Below are 26,365 nucleotides of genomic sequence, written 5' to 3'. Positions count from 1 at the left end.
CTGTGGATAAGAAAAGGCAGGATCTTTTTTTTTCCATTCTAAGAAGCTTCATCTTCTATCCCATAGACAAAAGCCATTACACAGTTTTAAGCAATAGTGAACCAGTCAGGATCACATTTGAAACAAATCATTTGGAAATTACTCTGGAGCCTGGATTAACAGGAATTGGTCTAGTCAGAGAAACCTTTTAGGAGGCTTTATATTAGCTGAAGAATATCAAAGGCATGAACGGGAAAAAATGGGGAGTGGTTAGAATGCTGGAGAGAAAGAGATTGGATTCAGACAATTATTTTGGAAATAAAATTGACAGAACTTAATCATTGAGTAGATTTGGACCAGGAAAAGAGGGAATGAAATGAGTCAAAAAGTCAGATTTTTTTATTTGAGCCAGTTGTTAGATTAGAGTTATTAACTGACACAGAGAACATAGCATGTGTGAGAGGAAATCCCATGGACAGAGGAGCCTGGCGGCCTGTCGTCCACTGGGTCACAAAGAGTTGGACACAATTTAGCGACTAAACAACAACCAGAACCAACAATGAGAGGAGGTAATGGATTGTTCTGGATGAATTGACTTGATGAGCCTGTGGGAGTTCAGTAGGAAGAAAAAATCCATTCCTTTTTTTTTTTTTTTCCCCTTAATTACATCATTAAATATCCATTTTGTACTTGTGCATTTGTGCTAAGTCACTTCAGTCATGTCCAATTCTGTGTGACCCCATGGAGCCTGATAGGCTCCTCTGTCCATGGGATTTTCCAGGCAAGAATACTGGAGTGGGTTGCTGTGTGCCCTCCTCCAGGGGATCTTCCCTACCCAGGGATTGAACCCGCATCTTTTACATCTCCTGCACTGGCAGGTGGGTTCTTTATCACTAGCACCACCTCTGCACTCAGAATATTAAGATGGAGAACAGTCCTTATTTTTCAGGAGCTCATAGTTATCTGGACTCTAAACAGTAACTATAAAAATAATATAAATAGATACCTGATGATGACACAATACACAGGATATTCTGAAAGCAATGAATGAGAGGCACCTCAGTCAGCCACAGTGATCAAGAAAGGTTTTTCAGGAAGAAATGACCCAAAGAGTCTCAAAGGACAAGTTAGGCAAATAACCAAAGATAAATAGTTTGGGTTTTTTTGTTTTTTCTTGTGCCCCTGGGACCACCATATCTGAGATACAAGAATCCGTATTGAAATAGCACTCAGCAGCTCTCATGCATGCCATTCTATGGATGTTTTGCCAATCTACAGTCAGGGAAAGTGGATCCCTTAGGCTCAGCAGTTGGTATAGGTAGATATTTGGGCAAATTCCTGAGTAGGTCAGTAAATTGTTTTTATGGCTACTTCTGACCCTTAGTTTAAATCTCATGAATCCAGGCAAAAGCAGATAGCTCCTGGCCCCGGATCTGAGTCTTTTCCCACTTTAGCTTGGTTCATTTTTTCTGTTGCTGCTATCATCTGTTAAGATTGCTCATTTTTTTCATTGTGGTAAAAGGTGGTATTATTTTCTGTGAGGTCACAAAATTTAGAAGCCCACATAAAAGAATTTGCAGGCAGAGCAGGACGATGTATGATCATTGGAATCATGCAGTACCCGAAAATATTTTGCCCACCAACCTGTTCTGCAGGTCAAAAATAATGCCTTTCAAAAATGATGCTGGTGTAACTGGATTTCCCTATGCAAAAAAAAAAATTTTAAGTTGAACCCCTGCCTCACACAAAAGTTAATTTGAGAGGAATTATAGACCTAAATGTAAGAGGTAAAACTCTACAACTTGTAAAAGAAAGCGTAGTTGTGAATCTTTATCACCTTGGATAAAGCAATGATTTTTTGATGTCACCAAAAGGTCAAACAGAATAATCTCTTGGACTTAACAAAAATTAGAATCTTTTGTGCTGCAAATGACACAATCACAGAAACTGAAAAGACAGTTCACAGAATGGGAGAAAATATTTGCAAATCCTATATCTGATAGGGACTTGTATATGGAATACATCAATGTAAAAAACTCATACTATTTAATAAGAAGAAGACAAAAAACCCAATTTAAAAATGAACAAAGGTAATAGACATTTTTCTAAGAATATATACACATCACCAATAAGCATATGAAAAAATGCTCAACATCATTAATCATTAAGAAAGTACAAATCAAAATCACACTGGGATACCACTTCACACCCACTAGGATTGCTGTAATCAAAAATACCCAGAAATTTCACTTCTAGGTAGATACCTTAAAGAATTGAAAACATATTCATATAAAAATTTGCATATTAATGTTCATAGTAGTATTATCCGTGCATGCTAAGTCACTTCAGTCGTGTCTGACTCTGTGTGACCCGATGGACTGGAGCCCACCAGGCTCCTCTGTCCATTGGATTCTCCACTGGAGTGGGTTCCTGTGCCCTGCTCCAGGGGATATTCTCCACCCAGGGATCGAGCCTGTGTCTCTTTATGTCTGTCTACCTGCATTGGCAAGTGGGTTCTTTACCACTAGCACCACTTGGGAAGCCCCAGCAATATTGTTCATTAATAACGAAAAAGTAGAAACAACCCAAGTGTCCACAAACTGATAATGAATAAGCAGTATACTACAGTATATCCACCCGATGGAGTATTAGTCAGTCACAAAAAAGAAATGCTGTACTGATGACATATGATTCAACACTAATGAACCTTAAAAATTTTTATTATGTTAACTGAAGGAAACCAGATGCAAAAAGCAGGATTTTATGTGATTCAGTTTATATGAAATGTCCAGAATAGGCAATCTATAGAGATAGAAATTAGCTTATTGGTTGCCTGAGAGTTGGAAGTGGGGAATGAGTAGGGACTGCTAAATGGCATGGGAATTTTCTTCCCCCAGTGGTGGTGATAATGTTCTGGAATTAGATAGTGGTGATTAGTACACAATCTTATGAGTATAATAAGAACTATTGAATTGTATACTTTAAATAGGTAAATTATATGGATATGTGAGTTAATATGTCAATAAAGATGTTAAAAAATAAATTCTTTAAATTAGGGTGTTTTTTCCTGCCCAAATAAATATAGGGAACAGAGACTATTTTAATATTGCAGAAGGTTGACTCAACTGTCTGACCCTTTCCAGTGGACAATTAGCTAGAAGCAGTACTCTCAGAATTTTGCTTAGTCTGATTAAAGAAACCCAAGGAAAGACACACAAGAGGAACGTACCCAGAGCAAGCCTGGGTAGCCAGGAGGAAACCCTAAGGTGCTGAAATCTGAAGATGAGCAGAAGTCCTCCTGTTGAAAACAGAATATGAACTTTGTCTGCTTGATAACTTTGCTATTCCTAGCTTCATCTATGATTATGTCTTGTATTATATCAGGCTCCAGGGAAAAGAATACTTAATTAGGTTCACTTAGACTCAACCATTTACTGAACACAGACATATGAGAAACACACTCTGCCAGGCACTGGGTATAAAGGTGAGTGCCGTACTCTGCTTTCATGACCCTCATAGTCTTACATCTTATTGATGACAAAAACGGAAGTGAGAACGCAAAAACAGAGAAGTCTTAGTGTCAGGTGATTAAGTGACAAATAAGGCCAGCATCTGGTGTGTGATACACGTGAAGTGGAGTTTAAGAGATCTCAGTCTACCCATGTTTCATTGGATGAGATATTTGAAACGTGTTCAACACAGAATACAGGGAACGATGTAGGGACTTTCCTGGGTTTTAGCGGGTCGCAGAGGAGAAACAAACGTTTTGTGTATATACCTTATCAGACAGTGGTGGGGAGGCTACTTCAGTTAATCAGTTGGACAGATTATTTATTAATACCAGTGTTTGTGTCAAACTTTGTGCTGGTTACTAAGAGAGGTCCTTTTAACCCCAGAAGGAAGAATGTCCATTCAATAACAAATTGGAAAGGGTGCTCAACTTTGCCTCCAAGTAGAGGGTAGAGGGTAGATGTCCATGTGTGGGCTTCGGTCTGTCAGGAACAGACAGACAGTCACATGCATTGGGACAGGAATGTAAGCAAGAGAGTAGTGTAGGAAAAGTGTTCCTTCAAGTAACTACATGGAAAGAATAGGTGGTAAGTAAAAGAATTATAACATCTGGCATCCTAATGAGTCCACAGTACAGGTGTTGGGAAACTGAGATAGGAGTTTGACAGGGAAGTAAAGGCTTATTTGCAATAAGAGAGCTTCAATAATTTTCTTACCCTTTTCACTTCTACAGCAGACATCAACTTGGATATATCAAAGCCTTTGAAAGCAAACCTGAGTTTTACCAAGTTGGATCAAATAAACCACTTTTTGAAGAAGATAAAAAATGTACACAGCAAAGTGTCCTCAGCCCCGTCGGACACCGTGCTGAATAAGGATGCACTTCCAGCCTCCAAATGTTGCCGTGGAAAGTTATCAAAGCTTAAAGTACATGGTGATGGAGCACAAAAGATTCCATTTCAAGAAAACATATGGAGAACGATTTCCTGCTTTCAAAAAATTTCTGTTCATACTACTCAGATTGTGGTCTCCATGGAAACTGTCCCCCATCCTAATAAACCATGCCTCTTGGCATCTTTATCCACCCTCAGTGGAAGCCTTAATGTCAAAGCAGCGCAGAAAGTACCTGGTAAGTCACAGTAAAGGGGCACGAGAGATGCCAATGGCTTGTTAACATCTAAAACTGCATAATGTTGAAGGTTTGTATTATGTAGAGGCAAAAAGTTTCAAAACCATTAGAGACGGGCACATTTCTGGTTTGTTGCCTTATTTTAAAGAGTGTTACAACAAATTATTTAAGCCTAAGTATTTTATGCCCTAAAGTGTTCCTGTCTACCTCTTCAGGCGTGTTCCTACAAACGTCTTTGTAACTGTTTATTCCTAAATTTCTTTTTACCTAACATAGCTGTAGTGGAAGAACAGAGTAAGCATCAGGTTTTGCAAGCCATCCGAGTAGTAGCTTTCAAAATGTAGTCTCGGAACCAGCAGCATCTGGGAACTTGTTAGAAACACAAATTCTGACTGCACTCCTAACCTACTGAATCAGAAACTCTGGGCATGGTGCCCAGAAAAACGTCTTCCAACAAACCCTACAGGTGATTGCGATGTGCTCCATTAAGTCACTGGTAACAATATATTTTTTAAAAAAAATTGCTCTGGTGGCAGAAATGCTACACCAAAAGTAATAGAAGCCGAGGTTCAACTTTGCAGAGACAGTGCCACTGAGGATTCTCAGACAGCAACACCTGCAAGGAAAGGCCCTGCTTCAGTGCCTAGCTGAGCAAAGGAGCCTGGACCTGGCAACTGAATGTCCTTGATGAGTGGAGAGGTGAGAAATTAATGGGCAGTGACATCTACATTTTCCTCTTTTGTTACCATGTCTAAATTGTTCTTTGCTTTTTCACACTGAATCAAAAAGAGTAGGTAGAAGGAATGTGAGGAGGAGAAGAGGAAAAACAAGGTACAAGTGGGGAATGACCATTTTCAATCACAGAAACTGCTACTGTTAACTGTTCAGTGCACTGAAGCCAGAAACTGCTCTGAAAGTAAATGTAGCAAAAGGAAAACATTTTTTCCACTTTAATTTGGAGGGAAGAAGTGGGGCTAGAGGGGTAATATAGGGATAAAGTAAATCCTAAAAGTGTATGCAACTCAGTTGCTTACTAAAAAGTGGCAGCTGGGGACTAATTGTATAGTCAGTTTGGACACAGGAGTTGACGAGATAAAGAAGGAGTTTTGTAGTTGAGAAGTATGAATTTTAGGCCAAAAAATAAATGATTTATTTCTTTCTGACCAGAAATATTTGTGACCAAGCCAACTTAAAAGCACTATATTTTTTTTATTGTCTTAAAAGTTAGAAATGAAAAATGTAAGGTCCATGGTACATGAAAGACTATGAAGCACTGAAGGCTGTAATGTCTGATTTATCCACAAATAAATTACAACCCAGACCACACTGGGACCATTCCCACGCCTTTCCAGTTGTACCTGAATCATTGCAAGAAAAGGTTAGGACTGAAGTAGAATGAAAGCATTTAATATGTACTGTGCTCAGTCATCCTCATTTCTTGTTTCATTCATTTGCTAGTATCTGTTCTCAGGAGGTTTCTCTAAAATATAATTAAAATCTTCTTACTGACCTTTTTGAAGTAGTAGACGCGTTCTGGTTGTGTAACTTGTTTTTCCCTTTAGTACCCCATTCTTTTTATAGTTATAACTCTTAAATCTGGTTAAATGCAGTAGAAACTATAGCCTTGACTAAGAAATACTTTATACAACTATAATGTGTAGTGTCCAGCAAATGTTCTTAAGTAGTTATTCGCATCAACAAATCAAATCAGATTGAAGTTAGCCATTTAATTAAATGGATAGAAATAGTTTTATTGTGAGTGTAACAAACACCAAATCTGTTTTATCTGCATTTCTGCTTGATGTGATGGCATGCTTAAAAAAAAAAAAAAGAAAAGAAAAGAAAATTGGCAAAATAATAATAAATTATGATTAAGTGAAGTGAGATTGAAAGCTCTAGTTATTGCTGTAGGTTTATTTCTAGGAAATTATAATTAAGAGATTACTATATATTTTTCAAACATTGATTTTCTACCAAGGAAAATTTTTAAGAAGTAAAATATAATTTAAGCTCTGAACATTCATTTTATTGTATATTTACATATCTTAAAAATTCATGCTTTGCAACTTGGATGAAATATATGCAAATATATATTCAAGGTTTATTTTTGGTAAGTCATAAAAAGTATTTCCGAGCCAAAAAAAAAAAATGTCCTACCAGTAGTTGTATTTCTTTTTGTATTTTCCAGTGACATCGTTCTGTACGCAATCAAAAGTTTTTATAGTGTATATTTGAGCCCAATGGAGTTAATGTCAGATTTTTATAGTTTGAATCTAATACAGAAATACTCAACTGTGTCTTTGATTTTACAGTTTATATAACTATTGTGACCATCTGCAGCAGCTGCACTTTTCAAATTATTTGCTGAACCAAATTGAGCACAGTGACAAAAGTAGTCATCTCAGATGTACTATTAAATAGAGAAAGAAAAAGGAGCATTGCCTTGGTACAGCATAGCCATCTGCTGTACAGATGTTATTGTATAGAATGACTTAAGATAAAATAATTGTAGAAAATTTTCATTAAAACCTCAACAATTTGCACTTGTTTATGCGAATCTGCATAACTCCCCAATGAGACAACACACTTGGGGTTTCTTTGGTTCTCACTCACTTTCTCTTTGATCCTTTTTGATGTGCTGACTTTAATAAACACAGTCAAAAACACTGTGCAAAAACATCATGGAAAAAACTACAAAGGAACAATTATAGCAGCAGAAACTACTCTAATCCCTAACTTACGCAAGCTATTTTTAGTGAAATATTTTTTTTAACACTCTTTATGTGACAATGTTATATAAACAGGGTAGAACAGTCCTTTCCAGATGAGTTTTAATTTAGGAGCTGAAATAGATTTGTAATGCTAGAGGAATCTTACATTCTAAGTAATATTTAGAGAAACACAATTAGGAATGTGTCGTAGGCATGTTTCTTCACTTGTGAAAAGTACAAAAAATATTTGAGTTTGCCTAATGATTATGTATTTTTTTATCATCTAAACCGTCATAAGCTTATGGGAAGTGTGTGCAGAAAGGAAATAACAAAAGAATGAGAGAGAAAAGTTAATGTTCTCCCCCACGACATTCTCAGCACATTTAAATCTGAAATGCTTTTATGTTCATTTACTGGTTTTCACAACAAAATATGTACAGATTATTCACTGAAATGTTTTCATCATTTGAAACAGAATGAAATGGTTAAATATTTTCCACTTTAAAACAAAGTCTGAGTTCTTCTTAGCCTTCTGTACTATTCCGTGGCCCTAAACTATCAGAGTTTCAAGGGACGTGGGTTTTTTTTTAATTCCATTCTACAGATGCTAGTGTAGCAGTGACTTATAATAACCCAACTCATATTTCTGCTAGAATACTTACGTTCTCCCATGTGTCTTTGGTAAAATGGCCCTAAAGTTCTGATTTTAGAACTTTACATACAAGATGTAATGCTTATATTTTTTTAAATTGGTGTATAATCCCCCAAATTTCTATGATTGTAGATAATGCTGCAGAATTTTCTATGATTATGTTATTGATAACGAAATTAATCTTGTTTTAAATTTCTATCTTATTTTCTGAAACATTCTAAGGCAGGCGTTTCTTTTACTGTCCATTAAATCTGGCCCATTCTGTAGTGTGTTCTTCTTAAAAAACATAACACCCCCCCACCACCATACACACACACACATCACGTCTTTTCTGCCGTTTGAAGTATGGCGTTTTGGAGAAACCTTAAGTATGTAGCTATAAATTCTGAACCAGCAGTGTAGCACTTTGCACAGGCAGGGTGGAGAGTGAGCTGCAGACTAGCTTTCCTTGTCAGAGTAAATTATGGCTCTATTAGGGCGGCACTTCTTAGATTTCGGCAAAACAAGGGTACACAATTCAGACTGTGAAATAGCTGGGCTTTAAGCTGCCTTGCTCTTTCTTAGGGGCACGTCTATTAGCAAGCTCCCTGTAGATGAGGAAAAGGGAGAAGAGGGTATAGACAAGTTAGGTGGCGCAGAGCGTTGGGGAAGAGCCTGAGTGAGGCCATCTTGGCTGGCATGTTAGTCCAAATCAAGGAAAAATTGCAAGAATCCCCTTTCCATAGGGACTTAGGGGACTTTCATCCAATGCAGAAAGCAGTAAGTTGAATTCCTAGTCAAAGAGCTGTGGTTTAAATAACTTTCACTACCCCAGCCTCTGTCATCCATATGTACTTATCTTTGTGTATAAACAAAAAGTAGAAAGCAAGCAAGCATAACCACATTATTCTTCACGGATACAAATGCATCTTCTCATGTTCACTGCATTCAGGACCAATAAAAATGTAAAGAACTAAAGTTCCTTTTCATGTCCTGAAAAGTGAAACTAGCTCATTAATTGATACAGAGCGGAGCTCCAGCTTTTCATTCCAGAGTCAACTGACTCTCCTGAGGACAATCTCCTAAGGCGTTGTCATAGCCAGTGGATGCTGCAGAAATGCAAGTAAGCCTGCGGGGAAATAAAACATTAAATTAAATATGACTACCTAAAATAATATATTGCAATAACAAGCCATTTACAACACCCCAAAGATTTTTGTTACTTTTAGAAAAAAATAGCGTCTTTTTCCAATGCCTGAACAATAGGAAATGAATTCTTCAACAATTAAAGCCAGAGGACACACTTCACTTTTAAACAGCCACCGAGAATTGAAGTGGAAGCACAGCTTGTAGACAGCTATACAAATCACTAACAACCCGTAACGAATATTGGGTGTGGGCATCAGGGTCCTGTCACATTTGACACCGAGTCTCAAGCAGCCTAAACCCAACACTCAAGGAAAGGTGGAGACCTCATTGGGTCTGTAACATCTGGGGTTTTATTTGTCATTTTGGCATACCCAGCAAGCGCAAAAGAAAGAGTAAAAGGGGATTATCTTGACAATGAAATGAGTTACTGAATCTTGTGATAATGAAAAGCAGAAGAATTCTAATGCCTCTCTATAGTCCCTGAGGTAGAGGTACGTTTATAGTTTTGCAGAAGTAAAATGTAGGCAGGCAGAACAGATGGCCTAGAGTCTATGAAACCTGACACCTCTCATCCCAGCACTGAGGACCACTATTAATCCTGGTCAGATTCCCTCCTATTACTTTATAACAAGGTTCAAAGTTGCTACTGATGAACTGGCCTATCCTCCTTTTTTTGCTCTTAAATTACCTGTGGATTACTGAATTTTTTTCAGTGATGATATTTTTTTGTGCATAATGGTGAACTACTGAGACATTCACAAACCATAGGATGTTCTAAAAATTGAATGGGAAATAGGTGGAAAAAGTAAAGTTCTCATAACTTTTTTTCCCCCAAATAATGTTCCATTATTTTTTCCTCTAATACAATGGGAAATAAAAAAGGTAAATGCCTAAGTCTCTTGGTGAGTAATTTTCTTGTCCTCTCTCTTAGAAATATATGCAATGGAAAAGAAATCCAAACATACAGATTTTATTCTCTTGGCTGTAATTGTCATCAGTAATATGTGATTAGATAGAATTTTGGACAATAATAAATAATGTTAGTACTGCTATCTTAGAAATTATCTTTTTTCACCCCCTCAAAATCAGAGGCAAAAAATTAACATTTGATATTTTTTTTAAAAACTCACTAGTAGATATATGAGGTTCAGGCATATTTCTATGGTCATATTTTTTAATTTTGTTTAACCAAATTAAGTCTTGACATCTTTCCTTGGAATATTTAAAATTTTTGTGCTAAAGGGTTTATGTATTGGCTTTTTTTAAATTGTCACGTGATTTTTGTTATTCATGTACATTTTTTTGTGCTGTGAGGTTACTAAGTTTACTACTTTGGATTTTAATGGGACGCCTTTAAATACCTTGAGATAGTAACTTCAGAAATTTAGAAGAAAACCACTGGGCGAGATTTCTGATGTGTTCATTTCCAGTCTGCCTGAAAAGTAAAATTTGTCCCATAAGCAGCCATCTTCAGATGTCAGAGCACACTCATGGGCTGTGGCGCAGTGAACACCATGTACCTGCCCAGCCTTTCGTAGACAGAGATGAGCTCATCTCAGAGAGATAACCATCTCCGACTTTTTCTTCTGATTAATCACCGACCTGAACTCCATTTGAACCTTGTTAGACAAAAAAAACAAGCAGAATTCCTGGCCCAAACTATAAAATATAATTAAGCCCTTTTGAAATGATGTGTAAAAGAACATTGCTATACCCCCACTTATAACCACTACCACCACCACAACCAATAAAGTTAAATCAAGCACTGCCTGTAATGGATTAAAATAATAAATGTTCCTGGATTTCCGTGTTTGAAGTACTTGAAGAAAACAGGCTCCCAGCAGCCCGGGTAGCTGAATGCAGGAGAGACATTTATTAATGACGAGTTCAAGGATTTGGCCTGTTTAAGATCATTACTTTGTGTTTACCATGGGTTACACATCTCTTATATTTTTACACAGCCCACATGTGTCCGCATGTGGACAAAGCACATAGCAATAAGGAAAGCTTTTTTTTTTTTTTTTCCAACAAAAGAATTGTTAATTGTGTAAATATGGTTTTCTTGGGGAATGTGAAGTCTTCGTAAGGCTCTGCTCCCTTCTAATGAGAAATCTGGCATAGTTGTTATACTCTTCCAAGTAGGTTCACCTTCAGATCTTGTCTCCAGGTAGTAGTCTTCCTCCCTATTGTTTTTAGTTATCAAATCCCAAACTTAATCTAGATTGCTAGAAAACTGTTGGCCTCGGGTTATGTATTTTAGAAGTGTGTCCCATCGCACTAAACTTCATGCGTCTTATGTACTATGGGGAAAAAAAATGCTTTTTAAAAAAACACTGCTTTTTATTTCTTCTAGCTTTAACAAAGATATGGTAAAGAACCATTCTTCTAGCTTTAGATATATTTGAGGGAATAAAGGGGACAACTAATAAAAATTTCTCATAAACTCATATTAAAACAGTGTTTCTTGGACAGGAGGGAAAAGGGTGTTTGAGACAACAAAAATGCTGTTAATTAACAGGACGATATCTCACTGTGCAAATGCTATTGGAGAAGAAAGTTTCCAGTCCTAGCAATTAAATAGTAGACATCTCTTTCTTAATAGTGTCTCCTTTGCATCCTAACAGTGGCACCTTATAAGTTAGGATTAGGTGAAATGGACCAGAATTATTGTCACCCGTAGCACTGAAACTGTGGGAAAAGAAGGGGGTTAGAAGTTACTCTTCTCCCACTCCACTGAATTTGTGACAGTATTTAGTTTTGCCTGCGGTCACAGCAAATCATCTTCTCATCCACATAAGCCAGAAAGCTGTTTGCTAGGAAAGTTTTTGGCAAAGCTACCCTGCCAGCTATGAGTGACTAAAGACACATCTTAGATGTTCTTTTGCCCTCTGGCTGGGCCCTTGGACCTGGAGGCTATGTTGGCCTAAGGTACCGAGACCGAGCAAGACAGAGGGGCCACGAAAAAGCATTTATTCCCAACCCTGTTACCAACTGGGAAAATGAAATTACTAAGAGCTAACTAACAGCAGTAGTTTTTATAAAGCAACGTGGTGCTGGAAAGATGCAGACAGTCTTAATCCCAGCCCTGCTACTTGCTGGCAGTTGATTGTGGTAAAAGTTACAACGCAGCTTATTTCCAAAATAAAGGCACAAACACTTAAATCCACAGGGCTGTTGAGCGGATTAAGTGAGATAATGTATACACAGTACTCCACACATTCCTTGGCACAAATTTATTAAATTCCTCAATAAATAATAGTGTTTTTGTATCTTCCTCCCCTTCACTGTCCCATCTCAGTCATACCCCATGAATGCTGAGGTTGTAGAGCATTTGATTTTAGAGCTGAAAACTGTCTCAGAGATCATCCTCTCCTTTATCAGGAACGCTTTTTATCCAACTCCATCATCCACACATGCTGTATTTAGCATAAAATAGCTAGCTTGACTGTACCAACTTGATATGACTGTAACCAAAAAACTTCGTATATCTCAGCCCTGTCTCCAAAAAATTCATTCAAGTTTCTTTCAGGATTTTTGAAATACTGAACATACCTCATGGACCAGCATTACTATATGGGATTCCCTGCGTATCAGAGAACCCTAGATTGAGGCCAGTTGAGCTAGTCCCTTACTTAAGGATGCCGAGATTAAGTGATCTGTCCAGGGGTACTCCAGGGTGCAGGGAGGGCTATAACACATGTCTCCTAGCTTCTGGTCTTTCTATAAACCAGTCTTTAAAAACCTGGATCACGTAGATGAATACCAGTTTCTAAGTCATTGCAATGAATCAAATAGGAAGCCATTTTGTTTGCAACATTGTTTTGATACCAGTTCTTCTATTCTTGTGACTGCCTTTAAAAAAAAATTAACCCACCAGCAGTTTCCTCATTAAGCTAACCAGCTACTGTGTTCATCTAAGAAACTTTCAAAGTATGTATTTACAGTTATTTTTTCCTCTAGAAACAGGTTGTTACACACTTTCCAGTATGCACAGATTTCTTAGTCTGCTTTTTTTAAATATAGCTACATGATCCAGTCAAGTTTTATTTTCCTAATAAACTGACACAACTGTAAAAAACAGTAAGCATGGTGGCAGATTGGAGGGGAAGAAAGAGGCAAAGCATATCCACCATCTCCCTTTGGTATGTTCGGTTTAGTTTTTCTAGTATCCAAGAGTTCTAAAACATTTCTCAAAAAAATACCTTTTCCAGATAAGTGAAGGTCAAAGTCATGTTCGATTCTTTGCGACCCCATGGACTATAAAGTCCGTGGAACTCTCCAGGCCAGAATCCTAGAGTGGGTAGCCTTTCCCTTCTCCAGGCCAAGTATAAATAGCCTTTCTGCCTTTCTTTATGTGAGAAAAAATAAAATCTTTTTCTGCTGCTTATCATTTTCTCATGTCCAGAGAATGAGTTTGGATGAAACTAGAAGTCCCAGCTTTTACTTACCAATGAGGCCTAGATGAGAGTTCCTGGGAATCTCACCAATGGGAAGTCATCAGGTGCTTCAGAGAAAGGATATGTGTTAGCAGGTCGACTACCCAACCAGACTCTCATTTTGAGAGCTAGACTTTTTAGTAACTTTGTTGGGAAGAGTAAGCATCCCTTTTAGCTTAAACAGTGGTGTCCATGTAGTTCTCTGACAGTTTTGTTATATTTTGTTTCATACCTTAATCTTATCCTGTATTACAACTTACTGTAATAACAGATACAGATATAGGCATATTACAAAATAGGATGTAGTTAAATACGATCTGAACCACTTGCATATTCTGATCAAGAGGGGAAAACCAGCTATTTTCGTGGTTAGAATACCCAAGTGCAAGAATTTCCCTGGCAGTCCAGTGGTTAAGGTTTTGTGCTTCCATTGCAGGGTGCACAGGTTTGATCCCTGGTTAGGGAACTAAGATGTCGCATGGTGCAGCCAAAAAACAAAAAAAATACTCAAGTGTCGTTTTTTTTTTTTTTTTAATGCTTCAACATAATTAGTTGAAGGAACTGGAAACGAAAAGATTTCTAATCATCTCTTTCATGGACCAGACTTACAGAATTTTTTTTCTAGTCATCTAATCACTTACAGTCATCTCTTTACATAGCATACTTAAAAAAAATTTCCTTTCTCACTTTCTGAGTAATCCTCGTGCTTCACTATTATGCAAATTGACTTCTGGATGTATCTAACACATGCTTGCTGATTTTCTAGTAACTGTAGATTATTTCCAGCTGGTTAAAAATACCTGGATATGCTTCGCTAGCACATGTCATCACTGAGCACTCTTTCTGTTGATGTACAGAAGCCTGATGTAGACCGCACTTTGCACAGTCAGCATGGAGATAGTAGGCGCCTTGCTAAAGATCTAGCAAGAGATTGACAAGGTAGGGCTGGCAGCATTTTGTAAACATTCTCCAAAATAAGTGGTTTGCATTTATTAGTCTTCTGAAGAAGTATTTTAAAGGTCAGGGAACTATTTGTTCCTTAAACTGAATTTTTACACTCAATGAAAAGTATGTCAGTATGCAAACAAACCAAGATTATTTCTGTTTATCACACCAGTTGTTTCTCAAATTAACTTCTCCATGTTGATACACCTCATTTACTTTAATTAAGTATCTGCCATTAATTTGCTACAACTGAAATTAAATATATAAATACGGATCTTTGGATGAGGCCAGTGGAAGAGTCAGGCAGAGAAGTATTCTATTGAATGGAAGGAGGCAGAGAGAAGAGGGGATATGTTTCGTCACAAGTGACCTGATCCCACAGTTGCAGAAAGCAAGACAGGATCCTGGGTTGTATCCTGGGACAAGAAAAGGACATGAAGGGAGAAACTGGTAAAATTTATATAAGGTTTATAAGTAGTGTTGTATCAGTATTAATTTTCTGGCTCTTGAGAACAGTACTATAGTTTATATGAATTGTTAACAGTAAGGGAAACTAAATGAAAGACATCAGTTTTGCTGAAAGCCTGAAATTATTTCAAAATTAAATTTTATAAAATGACCTGATCAGTGATTGCATAAATAGCTTTAATAATATCCATGTTTTTTTTTTTAATATTCATGCTTTTAAATTTTGTGATCATTCTAAATCTTATAATTTTACAGCATATTTATTTTCTTTCCTCATTATTTTTGGAAATTTAGGGGAAAATTAAAAGTATGGAAAATGTAAAGAGAACACATCAAATGCCTATATACTCGAGCTAGAACAAATGTAAGCATCTTGTCGTATTTGCTATATGTGAACACATACACAGGTGCAGGGGAGTGGTAAAACTTCAAAATTTATTCAACTTTTTCCAGTGTTTCAATGCTAAGAAGTTTCGTGGGGGATTTTTTTGTTTGTTTGTTTGTTTGTTTAGTATCTTTACTTGTAGTCATTTTGTCCCACCTTGCATTAGTCCATTAGGAAGAAGATTAACACATGTCTTTAACTCACTTTCTGTTGCCATTTATTACAGATTTTGAATGGAGAAGTATCCATCTTAAATGAACTCTGAGTATTCTCTGTGGCTTTGGGTTTATATGTGTGGTGATATATAAAATAAGATTCATTTCATCCCAAGGAAGGTATTTAGTATGTTTCCTGATGGAAAAAATCAAAGAAAACAAAAAGGAAGGGATGATGTCCCATAGGCCAGCTTCTCACAGAGTAAAAAAAGGGGAAAGGAGAATTAATAACCCTGTCTTGAGTCCCAGGGATTATTTTCATATTTTGTGGTAAAAGTGTGAACTTTGGTTTACCATTTATAAATGACTCTGTGAAATTTATCACCACTCTTTCTTATGAAGTGATCACCATAATCTCTTATTACTGGTCATTTACACTAAGATTAAAACCACTTGAACTAACATTTTTTCTTATTTTATTGTAGCAATTTTAAAATGTAGCAGGAACTGTTCAGAAGGAAATGGAGGCTCTATTTTAAACTTAAAAACTGGTACTTGTGGGTTAACCTTTCTGTGATCCCACAAGTAACTGGATCTCCTCATTGAGGAGCAAAGCGACAGCTTTGGTGTATGTAGCAGGTGTAGTGGACAGGTAGGCACGTGGGGATAAGTTAAATTACTTGCTTAAGTCTCAAGAGTAAACCACACCTAATTTCCTTGTAGATGTAAGACATGAAAGAGAAGAAAGGAGACAGAAGGGACCAGGCAGGGCACATTTATGTCTACAGGTCCTGTGTTTGCATAATGCCTTTAGGTGGTGCCTGTTCCTACATCCTCACTGTCAGCATTAGCTTCTTTTTTTTTTTTTTTTTTTTTTAAGGGCTGCTTTTATTTTTTATTTTTATTTTTTCATTTATTTCTATTAGTTAGAGGCTAATTACTTTACAATATTGTAGTGGGTTTTGTCATACATTGACATGAATCAGCCATGGAGTTACATGTATTCCCCATCCCGATTCCCCCTCCCACCTCCCTCTCCACCCAATTCCTCTGGGTCTTCCTGGTGCACCAGGCCCGAGCACTTGTCTCATGCATCCAACCTGGGCTGGTGATCTGTTTCACCATAGATAATATACATGTTTCGATGCTGTTCTCTCGAAACATCCCACCCTCGCCTTCTCCCACAGAGTTCAAAAGTCTGTTCTGTACACCTGTGTCTCTTTTTCTGTTTTGCATATAGGGTTATCATTACCATCTTTCTAAATTCCATATATATGTGTTAGTATGCTGTAATGTTCTTTATCTTTCTGGCTTACTTCACTCTGTATAATGGGCTCCAGTTTCATCCATTTCATTAGAACTGATTCAAATGAATTCTTTTTAACAGCTGAGTAATATTCCATGGTGTATATGTACCATAGCTTCCTTATCCATTCGTCTGCTGATGGGCATCTAGGTTGCTTCCATGTCCTGGCTATGATAAACAGTGCTGCAATGAACATTGGGGTGCATGTGTCTCTTTCAGATCTGGTTTCCTTGGTGTGTATGCCCAGGAGTGGGATTGCTGGGTCATATAGCAGTTCTATTTCCAGTTTTTTAAGGAATCTCCACACTGTTTTCCATAGTGGCTGTACTAGTTTGCATTCCCACCAACAGTGTAAGAGGGTTCCCTTTTCTCCACACCTCCTCCAGCATTTATTGCTTGTAGACTTGGATAGCAGCCATCCTGACTGACGTGTAATGGTACCTCATTGTGGTTTTGATTTGCATTTCTCTGATAATGAGTGATGTTGAGCATCTTTTCATGTGTTTGTTAGCCATCTGTATGTCTTCTATTGAGAAATGTCTGTTTAGTTCTTTGGCCCATTTTTTGATTGGGTCATTTATTTTTCTGGAATTGAGCTTCAGAAGTTGCTTGTATATTTTTGAGATTAACCCTTTGTTGCTTCATTTGCTATTATTTTCTCCCATTCTGAAGGCTGTCTTTTCACCTTGCTTATAGTTTCCTTTGTTGTGCAAAAGCTTTTAAGTTTCATTAGGTCCCATTTATTTTTGCTTTTATTTCCAATATTCTGGGAGGTGTGTCATAGAGGATCCTGCTGTGATTTATGTCGGAGAGTGTTTTGCCTATGTTCTCCTCCAGGAGTTTTATAGTTTCTGGTCTTACATTTAGATCTTTAATCCATTTTGAGTTTATTTTTGTGTATGGTGTTAGAAGGTGTTCTAGTTTCATTCTTTTACAAGTGGTTGACCAGTTTTCCCAGCACTACTTGATAAAGAGGTTGTCTTTTTCCCATTGTATATCCTTGCCTCCTTTGTTGAAGATAAAGTGTCCATAGGTTCGTGAATTTATCTCTGGGCTTTCTATTCTGTTCCATTGATCTATATTTCTGTCTTTGTGCCAGTACCATACTGTCTTGATGACTGTGGCTTTGTAGTAGAGTCTGAAGTCAGGCAGGTTGATTCCTCCAGTTCCATTCTTCTTTCTCAAGATTACTTTGGCTATTCGAGGTTTTTTGTATTTCCATACAAATTGTGAAATTATTTGTTCTACTTCTGTGAAAAATACCGTTCGTAGCTTGATAGGGATTGCATTGAATCTATAGATTGCTTTGGGTAGTATAGCCATTTTGACAATATTGATTCTTCCAATCCATGAACACGGTATGTTTCTCCATCTGTTTGTGTCTTCTTTGATTTCTTTCATCAGTGTTTTATAGTTTTCTATGTATAGGTCTTTTGTTTCTTTAGGTAGATAGACTCCTAAGTATTTTATTCTTTTTGTTGCAGTGGTGAATGGTTTCCTTAATTTCTCTTTCTGTTTTCTCATTGTTAGTGTATAGGAATGCAAGGGATTTCTGTGTGTTAATTTTATATCCTGCAACTTTACTATATTTGTTGATTAGCTCTAGTAATTTTCTGGTAGAGTCTTTAGGGTTTTCTGTGTAGAGGATCATGTCATCTGCAAACAGTGAGAGTTTCACTTCTTTTCCTATCTGAATTCCTTTTATTTCTTTTTCTGCTCTGATTGCTGTGGCCAAAACTTCCAACACTATGTTGAATAGTAGTGGTGAGAGTGGGCACCCTTGTCTTGTTCCTGATTTTAGGAGAAATGCTTTCAATTTTTCACTATTGAGGGTAATGCTTGCTGTGGGTTTGTCATATATAGCTTTTATTATGTTGAGGTATGTTCCTTCTATTCCTGCTTTCTGGAGAGTTTTAATCATAAATGGGTGTTGAATTTTGTCAAAGGCTTTTTCTGCATCTATTGAGATAATCATATGGTTTTTATCTTTCAATTTGTTAATGTGGTGTATTACATTGATTGATTTGCAGATATTAAAGAATCCTTGCATTCCTGGGATAAAGCCCACTTGGTCATGGTGTATGATTTTTTTAATATGTTGTAACATTAGCTTCTTAATTCTCAGTATCCTCTGTGAGTTCAAACTCATGATCAATGCTGGTAGACTTGAAAAATAGGCTGGAGGGGCTTCTCAAGTGGTGCTTCTGGTAAATAACCCACCTGCCAGTGCAGGAGAATTAAGAGATACAGGTTCAGTCCCTCAGTCAGGAAGATCCCCTGGAGGAGGACATGACAACCAACTTCAGTATTCTTGCTTGGTGAATCCCATGGACAGAGGAGCCTGGCAGGCTGCAGTCCATAGAGTAGCAAAGAGTTGGGCACGACTGAAATGACCTAGTACATATGTATGTACAGACTGTAAAGGATTAGAAAAAATAAGAATAGAGGGAAGGGCAGGCTGTTGGGGAAATGAAGAGGGAAAGAAAATAACAGAGCTTTACAGAAAAGGTATTCAATTACATATTTGATTTAGAGTAAAAGAATAGATAGTAGGTAAAATGAATAAAAAGCAAAAACAAAGTATTTGTATGATAATAGGGAAGTATTTGTGTTTTTCAACAGTTCCCTTGCTTAAGAGAGTCAATATTATACATATTGTTGGTTGTCTTTTTTTTTCCCCTCTCATGCTTAAGGATATCTTAGAACTTGAAGCTGAGAAGTTGAGGCTAGAGGCTAACAAAAGGCAAAATCTTGTGATGTAAAAGAGAATGGGAAATCATTCACTTTATCTTTGTGTATACCCCACTGTGTGGTAGATAACCAGTAAATTTTGGTTCAATGATGAATACATGCCTGCATAAATATCAAGTTAGAAGTTTTCCAGGATATCCAAATTCTCTATAGACAAGTTAGAAGCGTGGGAGTAGCACTTATTTAAGAAATGAGGCATAGTTATGGATAATGTCCTAAGAAATTATCCTTAAAGCCATGATAGTAAAGAAGTTCACTGAAATATTCTGCACAAGGTGGCTGCCAGCAGCCTTCATTTTCTTGACTTCAAAACCAGAAAGCAAGAGGAACAGTTTCTTTCCCCAAAGTATTATTATACCTCACTCTGTGTGTGTGTGTGTGTGTGTGTGTGTGTGTGCATACACACACACGCACAGCTAGTCCCTCAACTGGAGTGGGTTGCCATTCCTCCTCCAGGGGATCTTCCCAACCCAGGGATTGAACCCACACCTCCCATGTCTGCTGTGTTGCAGGCAGATTCTTTACCAGCTGCGCCTCACTGGTTTTCATTAAATCTCATGTTCACTCTTGAACCAGATTAAACTCCAGTGAGAATCAAAGCTGAAAATCTAGAAAGTTCAGCAGGTTCCTAGCCCTACGAGTCTACTTTGTAGAAAATCAGTTATCAAATTCTGCCATTGCTAAAATATAGCTGTGGCTGGGTCAGCACCTGCCTCAACTGCAAGGTCTCTTGTATTTCAATCATGGTGTGTCTCTTCCTGCCTTCCTCAATGCTCGCCCTGCCCTGAGTCTCAACCCCCTTTCTTCCTGTTCAGGCTCCCAGATGTTTGCCTGACTGTATCTGCGCCATTTTCCCAAGGTCTCAGTCCCTGCCTTTATCTTTACTTGCCCAGGAATTCTAGGTGTTGTTCTCTCTACCTGAGCAAAAAAGAATAGAACTTGTATGACAGTAGGAAAATGTTCATGTGTCTAGCAGCATACACAGTAACACAAAGGCTGTCAACATTTTGATTTTTTTTTTATGTAAAAATGCAAATCTAGAATTTTTTCTTACATCCCCTCCTCACTCTACCAATAAATACTTCTAGTTGTGTAATGTTAGGGAGTTAAGAAGAACCTTCCACCAACACTGTGTTCTTTGAGAAGAGGTAAGCACTTTCTGAGGAATACATAGTAAGTTTTGTCATTTCAGTTCTACTTTTTTAAGGCAAAACCACAGAAACCAATTTAGACAGTACAGTATCAGTATTTTGAGGTCATTGCTGCATATTAGAAATAACTAATAAGGTTCAAATTCTGTATGTATGTATGAAGTTACTTCTACAAAGAAAATTTTGTGTACTTACAAATATCTTTGTATAAATGAAAAGTGCTATAGAGTGAGTGAGAAAGGTAATATTCATCTGTATGCTCCAGACAAAATGTTTTTAAGCCCATTCTTAGTGAGACTTTCAGGGATAAATATCAGCCCTTCGTTTTGATAGTCCTTTTTTTTTTTTTGGCAGATGATTACCTTTGCTTTAATAAAGTTGTCCTTTATGTCTGTCTTAGTTCTTTTGCTTTAATATTGACCACTCTTTCCAAGTGATGTTTTGGAGATGATTAGAAATCAGTACATCTGAAGGAGTACTTTGCAAGTTTCTCACTATCATAGGAAGAGATTACAAATAAGACAAGGGACTAGGCATTTAAAGTGGATAACCAACAAGGATGTACGAATAGCACAGGACCTCTGCTCAATTTTATGTAGCAACCTGGGTGTTTGAGGGAAAATGGATACAGGTATATGTATGACTGAGTCCCTTCACTGTTCACCTGAAACCATCACGACATTGTTTGTTAACTGACTACACCCTAATACAAAATAAAGAGTTTTTAAAAAAGATAAGAGAATAGGCTAGAAACCAAATTCTGAGGTTTTGGATTAGCACTAGAGGTATCAATATGAATTCATTTAATGTATTTACTGATACAGAAATATTGATGTGTGTGTTTACATGTTCAGTAAACATACGTATACTTCTTAGCCCACTCTGCTGAGAGGCCCTAGGAACAGTGACTCCCTAGCAGCAATGAGCATACCTACCACCCAGATTTTGGTTTCTAGCTACTGTTCTTTAGCAAAAGAAATCAAAGCTCTGCAGAAATGACTAATGCTAGAGATGGGATAGGAAAAAAAATACTATAGATCCTGAAACATCTTGTGGCCAGAAAATAAAGAAGTTATCAAAAAATGATAGGGATATATCAGAATGACACGGGAGTCAACTTGAAGGGATTCCCAATGGCCAAAAATTGAAGCAACAAAGTAAAATTATGAAAGTATTAGATTAGTGCTCATAAAGTTAATATCTATGAGTCCATACTGGTATAAGTAAATAATTGAACTAATAAAGAGGGTAGAAGGGACAGCTCTTTTTACTGTAGAATATTAGCTAATAAATGTAGAAGAATCAGAGAAATTGAAGATTAACATTACCAGACACCACAGTGATAACTATTGCAAGCAAGAACCATGATGAATGCTACTAACGTAGTGACTGAAAGTTTGATGTAAAAGAGGATACATGGATAATCTCCAGATACCTCTCCACAAGATAATTATCCTTTACATATGGAAAAATAACAGTGGTGAAACCTGATAGACACCACTTTAGCTATGTTATAAAGATTAATATTACCAGCAAATAGTAAAACGTCAGTATCACTCCACTATGATGCACTGAGAAAGATATCACTTCTCTTGTATTCTTGCCAAAAATGCATAACCTCATTCTAATGAGAAAACACCAGATAAATCCAAATTAAGAGAGACTCTGCAAGGTAATGGTCTGGACTGTTTAAGAGAATCAAGGTCATGAAAGACGAAAAAAAAAAAGACCTAGAGGATCTGTTACTAATTAAAGGAAACTGAGGATTCTAGATTGGATCCTGGATCAGAAGGACTTTAGTGAGGAAAATGGCAAAATTTAAATAAGATCTGTAGGTTACTTAATAGTATTATGCCATTGTGAATTTCCTGATATCAGTATTTGTATTATAGTTACATAGCTGGGTGAAAGATGTATGAGGACTCTGTATATTTTTGAAATTTTTTAGTAGGTCTCATATTATTTCAAAAGAAAAAGGGTTTTGTGTGATTTTTTTTTTTTTTTAAGAGGAAGGGACTTGGAAAGATGGTTTCTAAGGTCTCTTCCACCCAGCCTTACTATTCTATGATATAATTAATGCAAAAAGAAGAATGGCACAACGGTAAGCACTTTTCTTTCTTGTCTGTCAATTAAATATATTGCGGCAGCTGAAAATAAGATCAGATTCTAAACTGTCAATGTAGTACAGTGGGATCTGTCCTGAATAACTATCATTGTACCCAGTCCTGTACTGCAGGAGATGGTCCTTGCCTCTGGGATGCTCAGAGTCTACTGGTAAAGTAGATGTGGTCTTTCCTTTCAATCTTAGATTACTAAGGTCTCTCTTCTTTGGTGTTTTAAAAGAATAGAGTTAGATAGAATGATATGGAAATTGATAAGTGTTAGAAACATATCTAAGAGTTAGCCCTCAAAGTGGGCCCCAGATTTATCCACTCTGGGTGCCTGATGAGAATAATAAACACTAAATAAGATTTAAAAACCTAGAAGACTCTTAACACTTCCTGTGTGAGGGACCAATAGGGCATTCATATTAAGATTGTTGTTGTTAGTTGCTCAGTTGCATCCAACTCTTTGTGACGACCCCCTGGACTTTAGTCTGCCAGGCTCCTCTGTCCATGGAATTCTCCAGCAGATAATGGGGTATTTCATTGTAGGGTAGTATGAAGATGCATGAATTCATATTTGAGAATAGTGGGTATTGTAATTCTGACATTCCCTTAATGCTCATTTGCTAGATGATTGTAGTCAATTAAGCCCTACCTTTATAATCCCGTTATGACAAATTTCTGAATAAGGAATTGATATGTTTCATTTAGCAAGTACTTACTGTTGAGAATTAAACATTTTAGGAAATATAATGCAGGTAAGTCAGAAGTCATTCTATCTCTCCATTAATAAAGATGATTGTTGATTCTTGGGTATTTGAGGGCGTGTCCTGAATTTTTTAATTTACTGTTCTATTTTTTTTTTTTAAGCGAAGTGCAACTTTGAATCAATAAAATTATGTAAGTGAAACTGAAGCCTTATTGCCACAATACATTTGATGAACAAATTTAAGAAATTGATTTCCACCATCATGATTTTTAACAAAATGTTAGGGTTAACTAACATTCTTACGAACGTGATTGTCTTCCATGGAAGGTTAGAAGTTGCATGGTGTGTCTTATTTCTAAAGTAGGAATATACAACATATATGCAGTTTTCAAGTCTCCACAGAATTTAAAAAGTATTGTACTTTGAAAGATGTATACTGTGGGTCTAAGGTGTTTTTTAATCTTTAATCTCTTTTAAGGATCAAATATCATTAGAAAAATAAGCCATGGACATTACAAATGTGGTCTGGTGAAATTCAATATTCACAATGACAATTCAGAATATGAACTCCTTAGGGGAAAGTTAACCCACCACTCTGACTTTTCATCCAAATATCTTAAAGTGTGCCATTGGTTTTATGAAAAGGTTTTGATCTACACTCCTAGTTTAAGTTCAAAAGAAAAGCTACATTTTAAAGTGTATTCCTTTTCTGGATATATTTACTTTGAACTATAGCATATAGTTTTTCCCATAAATCTAACCTGCCACTATCTGTTTTTAAAACTTTGTAAACTTCAAGTGGTTATGATGTGTGAAGTTTGGATTAAACTAAATTTTTTAGAAAACACATGTTATATATTTTGATTGTTTTGAATTTTAACATGGGCCAGTCAAAAAACTTGAGTGTCTAGCAAAGTAATATACTGTACTCTGTTACTCTAAGAAATCACAGAAAATTGCCCTCTCCCATCATGTTAACAATAGACAAATGAAGCAGCTGTTCTCATTCTTAATGTAGTTGTTTGAAAAACTTGCACAGTTTAATGAGAATGTCTCTACTCGTAAAACTTAAAATGCTCACACATGGAAAAAGTCATAATGTTTTGGCAAATATTGCTTTGTTAGGAATGTGAACGAGGTATACCTGCTTCATAGCTAGAATTCTATGTAAACGGCATGAAACCGTGGGGGAGTGCCAGCTGAGAAGAAAGCTCTGACAAAGGGTGAATTGACACTCTTAGAAACTGCAGATAATTCTTGCCCAGTCACACTTTTTTTCTTGACATGGAAGACTTAGAGTATCTACCTCTCTCCATCTCTTCTTTTTTTTTCCCCCTAGGTGTAATTCTCGGGTCATCCTTTCTACTCAGCGTAAATGATTTTCTCCTTAAAACGAGTCTCAAAGAAAGAAGTCGGATTCTAATAGGACCATGTTGTGCTACTGCCAGTCTGGAAGCTAAATGGTGTAAACACAGTGGCGATCCAGGCCCAGAACAGTCCATACCAAAAATATCCATTGATTTAAGAGGAGGTCTGCTACAGGTCTGTGGGGATTGGCCCCATTTTTTTCCCACACGTTTTAAACTAGCCTTTGTTCATTTTTTTTAACTGTTTCATTAAATTTTAAACTCAGTGTGGTGAGAAAGGGTATTGTCGGATTGGTGTCTTACTAAACTTTTTTAATAGCTTTATTGAAGCATAATTCACAAACCATACAATTCACCTAATTAAAGTATACCATTCAGTGACTTTTTTAATGTATTCACAGAGTCATATGGTCATCACAACAATCCATTTTAAAATATGGATTTAAAATGGATTTAAAATACGGATTAAATACACACCTACCTCCAAAACCCTTTAACCATTCACACTCCCCATCATCCTCTGATCCCCTCCCCAGAACTAGGAGACCACTATTTTCTGTCTCTGACTCTTTTGGACATTTCATATAGTTGGAATCATGAAATGCAGTCTTTCGTGAATAGCTTCTTTCACTTAGCATAATGTTTTCAAGGTTCATTCCTGTTTCTGCAGGTGCCAGTACTTTATTCCTTTTTACAACCAAATAATACTCCACTGTATTGATGTACCTCATTTTATTTATCCATTCAGCAGTTGACGGATGTTTAGATTCCATCCACTTTTAGCTGTTATGAATAATGCTGCTATGAATATTTGTACATAAGTATTGTGAGGACATGTTTGGAATTGCTGAATCAATAAACTTTTTCCTAATGTGTAGACTTTCGTACTATAGTCAGCCTGTCTCAGGCAGTGTCATTAGTAATATATGAGCCATTTCCTAAAGACATGTTGTTTAGCTGTTATGCTGTCTGATGACTAACGTGACATACAACTTCACACTGCAATGTTTTATGCATTTGATTTGCAGCCAAGTGTGGAATGTGTGAGGGTATCCAATTTATTTCTTGATAATTTTCTATTTGGATAGAATTTGAAGGTTTTTTTCGTATGATTTGATATCCCCCAAATGTGACACAGATCTAAAAAGCTTGAGAAATTCAGAGTTATAGAAAGTGAAAATGACTAATTTTGTTAATAGTTGAGGCATAGTAAATATGAGTTTCTTGTTTTCACCTAAAAGCTGTCTTGCCTCCACTGTTTCACCAGTTTTCTTACTGACACAGAGCTCGATGTGGGCAGAGCCTAATAACTTACTGCTTTATATTCTGGAGATTTTTAGTATCTGTTATAAATCTTCATATATTTACTAAGCTTGTGATTATGTGTTGTTTGGTCAAGAATACTAATTGCATTACCATTTTTCCAACGAAGCAAAGGAACTCTACATTAAAAACAAGAATAAAAGCAAAACAAAGTA

The 26,365-nt window shown here is 36.7% G+C and overlaps 1 protein-coding gene across 9 annotated transcripts in view; it reads left to right on the top strand.

The window, feature by feature from the left end:
* VPS13B (vacuolar protein sorting 13 homolog B) overlaps positions 1-26,365 on the top strand; it is a 771,473-nt gene that overhangs the window by 591,204 nt on the left and 153,904 nt on the right. For 8 of the 9 annotated variants that reach the window (XM_061123681.1, XM_061123682.1, XM_061123678.1 and 5 more), the window contains 2 exons: positions 4,223-4,618; positions 24,860-25,062. In XM_061123681.1, the coding sequence (XP_060979664.1) occupies positions 4,223-4,618; positions 24,860-25,062 (599 nt within the window). The remainder of the gene's footprint in view (positions 1-4,222; positions 4,619-24,859; positions 25,063-26,365) is intronic. The other variant, XM_061123679.1, reaches the window with a different exon arrangement.

Source organism: Dama dama, chromosome 21, assembly GCF_033118175.1.
Source record: "Dama dama isolate Ldn47 chromosome 21, ASM3311817v1, whole genome shotgun sequence".
NCBI classification, from domain to species: domain Eukaryota; kingdom Metazoa; phylum Chordata; class Mammalia; order Artiodactyla; family Cervidae; genus Dama; species Dama dama.
Note: the sequence above shows the minus strand (reverse complement) of the source record. Positions and strands in the feature narration are given on the sequence as shown.